Source organism: Choristoneura fumiferana, chromosome 12 (assembly GCF_025370935.1).
Source record: "Choristoneura fumiferana chromosome 12, NRCan_CFum_1, whole genome shotgun sequence".
In the NCBI taxonomy this organism is placed as follows: Eukaryota; Metazoa; Arthropoda; class Insecta; order Lepidoptera; family Tortricidae; genus Choristoneura; species Choristoneura fumiferana.
The window spans coordinates 13,019,276-13,029,631 of record NC_133483.1 but is presented as its reverse complement, the minus strand read 5'-3'; the positions used below and the strand labels follow the sequence as shown (position 1 = coordinate 13,029,631).

General features: G+C 33.4%; 1 protein-coding gene across 1 annotated transcript in view; it reads right to left on the bottom strand.

The window, feature by feature from the left end:
* Positions 1-5,403: 5,403 nt before the first annotated feature.
* kermit (PDZ domain-containing protein GIPC-like protein kermit) overlaps positions 5,404-10,356 on the bottom strand; it is a 28,453-nt gene continuing 23,500 nt past the window's right edge. The window contains exon 4 of the mRNA XM_074095407.1: positions 5,404-10,298. Within this exon, the coding sequence (XP_073951508.1) occupies positions 10,059-10,298 (240 nt within the window). The 3' untranslated portion in view covers positions 5,404-10,058. The remainder of the gene's footprint in view (positions 10,299-10,356) is intronic.

Below are 10,356 nucleotides of genomic sequence, written 5' to 3'. Positions count from 1 at the left end.
GGTAAATATGTAACTTGATATAATGTGATGCCATTCGTTATGTAAATTCAAAGTATGTAGTATATTATGCTTCCTAACCAGTTTATTTTATAACGTTGTTTCACATTTCTATCGCATTTTTATCGTTGTCTATCGCATTGGGCATATTTACCTGTAAGGATAGATTTAAGTTTTGTGAAATTATAAATTAATAAACATGTTGATGTATTTTCGCCATTATGTTAATTTAATTAAGTAATATTTTCAACTAGGTACTTATTTATATCTGGAGGCGAGTACGCAGGTACAGCGTGGCGTGCCCCTGCCCCTCTGCATCTGCAGGGCTATACTATACATACGAAATTCGAAAATCGACGAGTTTCGTAGTAGTCCTGCTGTTGTTGCTGGGAGCCTAGCCTACTGCTAGCTACTGCGAAATTAGAAAAACGAAGTTCGTGTCATCCGTCCCTCTCACGTATTAAAATATAAATGCGTCAGCGGGACGGTACGACTACGATACGAACTTCGATTTTCGAATTTCGCTTTGAGTATTTATCTATAATGGAAGTATTTATTCTAGATAAATACTCAAAGAATTTCGGAGTAGCCCCCCCTATTCCTTGTATTATTTGGAGAATGGAACAATGTGAGTGAGTGAAAGAGATACTTGCTGTCGTACATAATGTCATATTCACTAAAATAAAAATTAAAAACCAGACTACCTTAAAAAAACTAAAAAAAAGGCACAACGGGTGACACTTTCCCGGCCCGGATAATACCGGGATGGAAATACACCGTTTTTCATGTACACTCCCATACACCTCCCATAGAAGCTCACGTCAGTTTCTATGGGTGTGTACACAAAAAACAGGGCCGGTATTTCCATGTCGGTGTTATCCGGGCTGGGAAAGTGTTACCCGGCAAAACTGTCTAATGAGAAGTACATTCAAGTACATTGTATAATTTTGTTAAATGAAATCGTACCTCACGATACTAACGCCATCTAACAAAACGATAATGCGCTTATCATAAGAGCATTTCTAAAAAAGTTTGTACATTTTGCGAAAAGCATAGGCTAATTTGAAATTAATAATTTTGTATATTATTTAATTGCATATTATTACCTAGTTCTTAAAGATTCTAAATAATATATTTCTTAGAGATTGTATCTATAAAATAAGCTGTAAAGTTTAATCAACTGAGTCGAGGCAGTCGATAATTCCTATTTTGTGACTAAGATTCAATTAAGTATAATAAAAACCACACACATTATTTAGTTGCTTTTATTGAAGAAATAAGGTAGCACTTATAACATTGTTGACGTTTTAATGCTAATTCTTACTCTTTTAAGGTCATTACAAAAATAATGAAGATAATTACTCCTTTACGTTACCATTTGGTCAAACGTACCCTGAAAAGTTACAATATAATGCACATTTCTAAAGTTCCATTAATATTATTTGGAAATTATCATTATTAAATTGGTAAATATTCATCTGAAATATTTAAAATATATGATATTTTAACAAAGTATAAACAAAAAATATCAAAACTTCGTATTTTTTTACGGGACAGTAACAATAATAGGAACATTGGTAACAAATTAGGAACTCTAAGGCACAGTATGCATTAGACGATTTTAATATTATAATTATATTATAAATAAACACACAAAAATAGTTTTTCTTCATATTAAATAAAAACAATTATTATGTAATTAAATCATATAATACAGGGTAAAATCAAAATGTTGATACAAAATGTTGTGTTATATTATTTTTTCATACCTTCTTATTATAAAGAGATCGCAGAAAAAACATTTAAAAATATTAACTTTTGACGTATGTATGTAAAGTCTTTAATATTGTACATAAAAACATGAAATTAACAGTTAACAAGAGAAATAGATGTACAATGATGATGATGATCTCTCATATTAATAAACAAAAGACATTCTCAAATTTAATAGTCTACACACTGCCTTAGGGATCCTTTTTTGTTACTCCCATTTCCTAGCCATACGCTACCATTCAAAAGTAACAAAAAAGGAAGTAACGATATGGTACCCCGACACATTTAAAAATTCGTCAAAGCAAATATAACGTACAATTTGAGCAAAGAATTTAAGCATACAAATCTTGATAAAGTGTTAATAAATATAATTCATGTCAAAGTAATAAAAAATCAAAACTTACCCAGGTTTTCCAGTAACAAAAGTGGACTTTTATTTCAGTTATGACCAACCACGCACTTGTTTCAACCAGCAGTTCGATTTTTGAAATGTGACGGTTACTGTTTAATGATGGCAACATGATGCTAGTGTTGCCAGCTTCCTATGAAGAATCTACTAAATTTTGTAGAAATACCTTTTAAGGACGAAAATGCGGTAACAAAAACTGGAATCAAATTGGAACTTTTTGTAGGACAAACTTTAATTTTTAATTTTTAAATATATTTCTTAGACAATCATATGAAAAACATGTAGAAAATGATTGCTTGAAACTATAAGAAGGTAATAAAATAGACCACTGAATCGAGACCTTAAAACTGATTAAAAAAACGATATTTAAGGTTCGAAATTTACAATGGGACATTTAACTTTTCATACAAATTGTACTGGACGATTATTTTAAAAATATGATTTTTAAATAATCAAATACATATGTATTTAAGACAGTTAATTGTTAGTTAAGATAATGAAACGAATTTTATGTTTAATAGTTCAAATAAAATATGCAGTGGCCTCGTGATTTAAGAAAGCAATAAATCGGCAGAGGACAATGACAAACGACAAATGTACAAACTTTTTTAGAAATGCTCATAAAACGCTTCATTGAGATATCTCCGTTTGTTTTAAATTCAATAATACACAAGATGGCGCTTTTAGCCCACGTGGTGCTTTGCACAGTGCACCAGCTACATCAAGAGTAGTATAATATACGGGGAAAAGAGAGCCCTCTCTCGTCTCATTCATGCAGACGGTTTTGAAGCGCCGTCTGCATTTCGTAACTAGTACCATTGATGTATATATCCATCCATACGTATAGCTATTAATAGTCACAGGTATTCTTTTACTTTACTGGATTTGCTTCCCAGCTCAAACCACATAAAAACTAAAAACAGGGCTGCAAAGAGAAGTGAGACCGCTTGAATTCAGTCTTCTTAAGTTTAAACCAGCCTCAATTTTCCGTTTGCAGCACTGTCTTTACTTTTTATGTGGTCTGAGCACGAGTTTCGATTGCAACGTAGCCATCTTGTTCCTTGTTGAGCGCGAATAGACGCCTGGCCTGACATAGAGGGTTGCTACACAAAAAAATATTTGTAACGACTGAGCGGATACAATTATGTGACTTTCATATTAGAAATTACAATACGATTGTCAATTTCGAAAATAAAGTTCATTTTTGCGATAATTATCAACGACAAAATATTTTTTAATAAATAAAATTTTGTGATCTCAAGTTTTCAGTGACATCTATCTGAAACAAACGACAACAATCTGTTTTATTTTAGGTTAGATAAAGGAGATGGCGGCGCTATCGACATGAATTAGTACGGTATAGGCGACTGTCCCCCCCTGAGCTACATATTAGTAATCTGTGCAGTGCACGCGGTATAGTGTCTTAGCCAAGTTTTATTTAAGTACTTAATAAATGGTCTGAATAAAGATTATTCCGTCAAACCGTATTTATTTGTAGTAATATATTTGGTATAAATAACGTAAATAACTAATGGAATGATTTGGTTTATATTCCAAGACACGTATTCAAAGCATTTTGAAACGTATTCTCTTTTCAAAGTATGCTTGGGACTCACAAGGGTCAAGGGAATAATTCTTTTCGTTAGATCGTAATTTACGTGCTAAGATGTTTGTAGGAAACATGAAATGGCAAAAGAAAGAACAAATTATAAACAATGAACTTTATTCGTTAAATTATTATTATACAATTAAAAATATAAACAAATAGTATGCCTAGTTTTGTAAATCTATGATATTTATTCAAGGCGTAATTTATACTAGTGACTGTACAATAATTATTTATAGGATAGACCCTAAAGGTGGGTCTACGCTAGACGAACCGAGCACGAGCGAAGCACGAGCCGAACACAATGAGGGCTATCGCGTATGAATTCGCCACTAGAGGCGCTAGTGTAGCGTGAGGTCTCCAAAATGTCAAATATCATAGTTTTTGGGTGAGCTACGCGGGTTTATTTATAATTAGAATAATTTTGTGAATATTTTGCAATATCTGAAATTAATTATGGCAAATATGCGTTCCGGGGCAGTGAATGTCTGTGTTTTGAGACAGTTTTGTCTTTCAGAAACCTTTGTCCTCCTTTGTTCCGAACAAAGCGGGGACTATGCAACACTTGTGGTATGCTCGATATTTTTATGGTACGGTTTTAAGGTGTATTAAATATTATTTAGTCTAAACTTTGTTTTCACGCTCGTAATAACAGACTTTGAAAGCCATACTTTAAAAACCTCACGCTACAGTGCGCCATCTAGTGAGACAAAAAACGATAGCCCTCATTCGTCTATAAGTCGACGCCATAATTCGTGAGACTAAGGGGCTGTTTCACCATCCATTGATTAGTGTTAACTGCCGGATAAATGTGATGCCGTCTCTATTTGTTTTGTTCGAATAAACGGAGACGGCATCACATTTAACCGCCAGTTAACACTAATCAATGGATGGTGAAACAGCCCCTTAATTGACAAGCCAATGACAGTTACAGGGTTACCAGGGTTCGACGAAATTAAATAGTGATGAAGCCGATATCGATATTCAGTGTCGATTCGACTAAATGGTGTGCTAAGTGGCATTTTTTGTACAATTTCGGGAATATTGTTGTTGCAATTGTCACTTTCATGGAGAAAAACGATATCTTTAGAATAGATGAACTACTAAATACCTACTTGTTTTTGTAAGGTTCTTAAGTATTAGGGTGGGAATTCGGAAGTACTTTGGATAAGGGAAGAAAAACTGGTAGATATTATTTTTTATAAGTAGTATTTATTACGTTTATAAATTAAGATCGATTCAAGAGCATGCGATCCGATCCGTGAATCGTTTCATAGGCTTACGATTTAAAGTGAAAAATCAACTAATGCCCCGCACCGCTCCTGGCCCTATAATACTACGAAGTGTATAAAATTCGAACTTCGTATCTTGCCGTCCTGCTGACGTTAATATTATTTAACACGAGAGTGAGAGAGGCGGTACGATACAAACTTCGATTTTTAGAATTTCGTAGTAGTCCAAGTCTCCCTGCCCTTGTCAATCGCGACACATTACCGGTGACAAATTGGCGTCTCATCTGAAGATAGTGATGAAACTATTACTTCAGTTAGCGCACTGCGCACTTGCGCATATAAAATAAATAAAGTGGATTTAAGGTGAGGCCAATCAAAACAATAAATGAAATAATTGTAGTTGGTTTGTATTTGCACTTCTTACAATGATATCTTACATTGCAAAGTAAATTATTAAACTAATTTGATATTGTCACCTTAAATAATGGACGAATATCACTAGAAGCCAATGCCGTAATGTTTTATTATATCGACACGAACAGCGCTACCCTGACTGTGGCAACATTTGAGCACAATGAATTGTCAATTTAGTCTCACGAATTATGGCGTCGACCATAATGTGGACCGACTTACAAGCCTCGAAAGAGCGCGCTGCGAGCGTTTCGTTCGTGCTCGGCTGCGTTCCGCCAGTTGTCGGTTTTTTGACGAACACAAAGGGATTTGCTTCGCGCTCGCAGTGCGCTCGTGGACGTGTCCACACTTGACGCCGCGAACGACGAAGCCGGGAACGGCTCGGCTCGTGCTTCGCTCGTGCTCGGTTCGTCTAGCGTAGACCCACCTTACCTTAAGTTTGGCCAAGAGGTTCAAATCATATAAAGAATTAAGTCAAATACATAGGTAAGGTAATTATCAATTGTTGTTTAATTAAAGTCAAGTGTGTTTGTATTCAATATTTATTCATATATGTGTAATACTGAACTACTTAATGTGTCAAAAATTTTAGCCAAATGTTGGTCAAATTGAGCAACGTATTAAGTGTACTCGTATGGCATAGAAAAAATTCTTAGCATACTTAGTAGATATTTTTGAAACATGTAAAATTTTCCTTTTTCTTGTCATTACCGTAAAACGAGGCTACTTTGCCCCCCACTGTGTAACTATGCTCCAGTTCTGTATTTTGTTTAAATGTCTTGCAGGTCGAAGTCCCGGTACCCGATACACTTCCCAATAAATTTATTTAATTTACATAAATACATATACGAATATACCACAGCATAATAATTTTAAAAATAAAACAAAGTTTACGAAATTTGGAGCAAAAATCGGTGCAAAGTAGCCTCGCTTTACGGTAGGTATTATTTATGTATGCATGTACTGATCAGCAAGGTATTAAAAATATGAATAATATCACTTATTGTCACTTTTATTTATTGTAGGAATTTAATTCATGGACCACCATGGAACCTTTTCAAAGGAAAAGTCATTACGACTTTCCTTGTTAATTAATGCTGTCACTATGACGTTTACTGAGAAATGGTTCCATGGTGGCCAATGAATTAAAATCCTTGACCGTACACCGACATTGCATAGTGAAGCGTCCAATTAATAAGTTTTTTTTTATGGAGACATATTTTTCCATATATTTTAGACATATTTCTCTCTCTCAACATCAAGCTCAACATAAACAGTCCCTTTGAATAATTTGTACTTTATTTTACATCGTAGGTATTATATAATACACATATTAATTACACTGAGGCACTTTTATTTATTTTGTACATTTAGATTAGGTATATTTATATACATTTACATTCTAGCGATAGACATCAATCAACTGTTTTTCTACTCATGTGCAGACAGGCATGCGTTATAAAAGATTAAATATTAATTCACGTCTCTAAGTACAGCCATATACTTTAATAAGCATTCTTTTAATAAAACTTTTTTTTTACGAAACCTGTGCAGCATGTACATTTCGTACGAAATAAGTTTGTTGTCTTCGCGTTACTATCAGTGATCGCGCGGAAACCTCTTTTGGCTATTTTTTTTACACAGACGCAAACTTGCATGGTGAAAATCGTATACTTAGTTATAAATGTCTAAACTGAAAAAATCCTTAGCACCTTAAATACAAATACGCACTCACTATGTAGGGACAATCTGTATTCATAAATATCCAGAGCACGTTGAATCTCCATTGGTTGTAATCATTATTGTTATTTAATTTAATAATTGCATAAAAATATCAAATATAAGTAATTAAACTTCGCCAAGGCTCAATTGTGTTTAACTGAATGCATAGCTAAAAAACATAAGTAAAATTATTCCTGTTACACGTAGTTACCGTTCGTATATTTATATATAAATTGACGTTCCAAATTTAATCAGAGTAATATAGTTATTAAGTTCCTTATCATCATAACCAATCCTCTGCACTATTACATGAAAAAAATTAGCTCCTACCGTAGGTATACCGTTTAACAGAAAGAAGTGGGGAAAACAATACAGTATTTGACTATTTTGTATGTTTTATAAATTAAAACTACACAATGCCTGTTATCGAATAGAAAAACAATTTTTAAGATACCTTTACAAATAACAAAGTTATAAAGGTTTGAAATTCAAGATTAGACAGAGAAAGACATACCGCCATACTTGCTGCATAGAGAAAAGCGTTTTAGAAAGAGACAGGTATATAGATTTTTCAAAAAATCACTATAAATCCAATTTTCAACCGATTTCAATTTTCTCTTCGCTAAACACTATCTTTTTATTTATATTTTCATAATAATATTAAGATATGGCAAAATCAGGAGTTGTCAAATACCGTATTGTCATCCCAATTTTGTTAGACAATAAAGCTGCTGGTCCTAGTACTTATTTATTTCGGACAATACGTTTTATTCTCAAATCAATGGTAAATTAAGAAACGTGGTACGTCTTTCGCTTTTGAAACAAAAAGTATATTTGAGGAGTGTCTTTCTTTTCCATTTTTCTCTTTTTGTTAACTAAATATGCAATTCTGCTTAAAACAGAAAAATACAAATGTTCTTTGAGGTTAAAGTTCTAAAATGTCCCTAATTGTCTTTTAAAAAAGGTTCAAATATCAAGGTTCGGATCAAAAGGGCCTAATTCTTCCTTATATACTGAGCGGCAAAAGATCTGGCCCTCAAATTGATGCAGAATAGGTAATTTTGTATGAAGAGTGGGCCAAATTTTGTGCCGCTGAGTATAATACTCGTATGTATACACTTATTATCTACTTTGATTCTCATTTTATAGACTTCGAAATTTGAAGCTGACTACTAAAAAATAAACAAGTAATGGAAAAAAAACATTAGAAATAGAAACGTGTTGTTCATTGGAAGAATATGCCGATAGTATATTTTTTTTATTATGATTCATCATCATCATCATCCCAGGCCTATTTACGTCCCACTGCTGGGCACAGGCCTCGATTCTCTCAAATATTAATAATTGTTATTATTATGACACCAAAATCTCTTTTAGCCATCAAAGCAATGCAATATTCTTATAATTGGATGAAGGGTAATAGAAAGAAATAGTAAGTTATTCGAAATTTGCTTAATTAAAACCTAACAAAATAGTTTTGCCACAACAAAACGGCTTAATTCCATAAAAAAAAATAACAAAAAAAAATGGAACCGACTACAAAACCCTTAAAAAATATTTTTCTAGGTACGTACTAGCTCGAAGTCGGTGCCTCAGCACGAGCCAGCAGGAGTGGACAAAAATAGTCTACCTCTTTTACATACTATGGGTTTCATTCAATCCCTCCTGTTGGGTCGCGCTAAGTCACCGACTTCGAGCTAGTACGTACCTAGAAAAATATTTTTTAAGGGTTTTGTAGTCGGTTCCATTTTTTTTGTTATTTTTTGGAGTCGGTTTTACTTTTTTGTTAAAATTTTTCTTTATTTCTCACTTTTTAGTGATTCGTAGCCAAAGTACATCTCACAACAATTCTATTAAGCCCAAACACGACTTAGTTGCTTTGTTTTATAACAAAGTTCCGTTGCCTACCTTCTGGCTTCAGCATCATATCAGTTCGAAAGAATCATTAACTTAAAGCTTCTTCTTAGTCGCTTATCGAGGCATATTAATCATGATCGTTTATAGACGAGCGAGCATTACTTAGCTTTGATGAGTTCCATTGGTCATCACGGTCTTCTTCATCAGGTCCAGGTTACTAAATGATACTTTCTGAATGTAAATGCTCATCTTAATGCTAAAAATGCCAAAATCACCATAGGTGAGCCTATCAATTTGAGGTTTGCCCTCGATTTCTCTAGGATCCCATCATCAGATCTTGACTTGGTGACAATGGGACCACCTCAGAAGAATACCCTTTCGATTAAAAAATAATTTTGAAAATCGGTCCACAATTGACTGAGTAATCGGCGAACATACAAAAAAAATACGAACATCGGAACAGAACCTCCTCCTTTTTTGAAGTCGGTTAAAAAGCTCGCATCAAAAGAACTTAACTCTGAAAATGTATGATAATTTACATTAATATTTAGGTAGATAAAGCAATGTACTTATGTAGTGTCATAACATTTATGAAAACTTACTTAAATACAATATCGAAAATAAAGTAATAATATCAAAATGGAAACCGTGGATTTATGTTTTCCTCAATTTTCCAAAAAAAGTTAAAAGTGGAAAAAAGCCCTTTTGAAAAGACACTCCTCATTTAAATAATAAAACGAGACTTAATACGAGTAATATAATAAAATTACAGAACCTATGTTATTGTCGAACGAAACATTTTTACGGATTTATTCAATTTTGTAAGTTCATTACCTCATCCTTTAAGTTCTTTAGGAGAATGATAAGAGTAATATTATCTAAATATTTTCTCTCTTCATTTATGAGAAGCAGTGATACTTTACTCTTTTTTTATATGTAGCTAAATAGAACTGGAATGTGAAATGGATGGGATGGATCTTAGCGGATTATTGATCGAAATTTACTAAACATACGCAATAAATATTTCTTATGCCTCTTAACATAAGGCGCCCTAGCTGAGCCTTCCAGATCTAGCATCTGTTATAGCTCCCCAAAGCTCAATAATGAATTCATCTGTGAACCCAAATTCTTGTAAATCACTGTTATCTATGGCATCAGCAAGTTGCATCGAGTTTGTCTTGCCCTCTGACAGATCCCACATTTGAGTTGCCAACTCCGTATCGTTGATACCCATAAATGATTCCAATAAAGAATTAATTTTCTCAATTCCAGCTTTCGATTTGTCATCATGCTGAAACAGAATTAGGTATAAACACATTGATAATATTCACAATACATGTTTTGAGTTC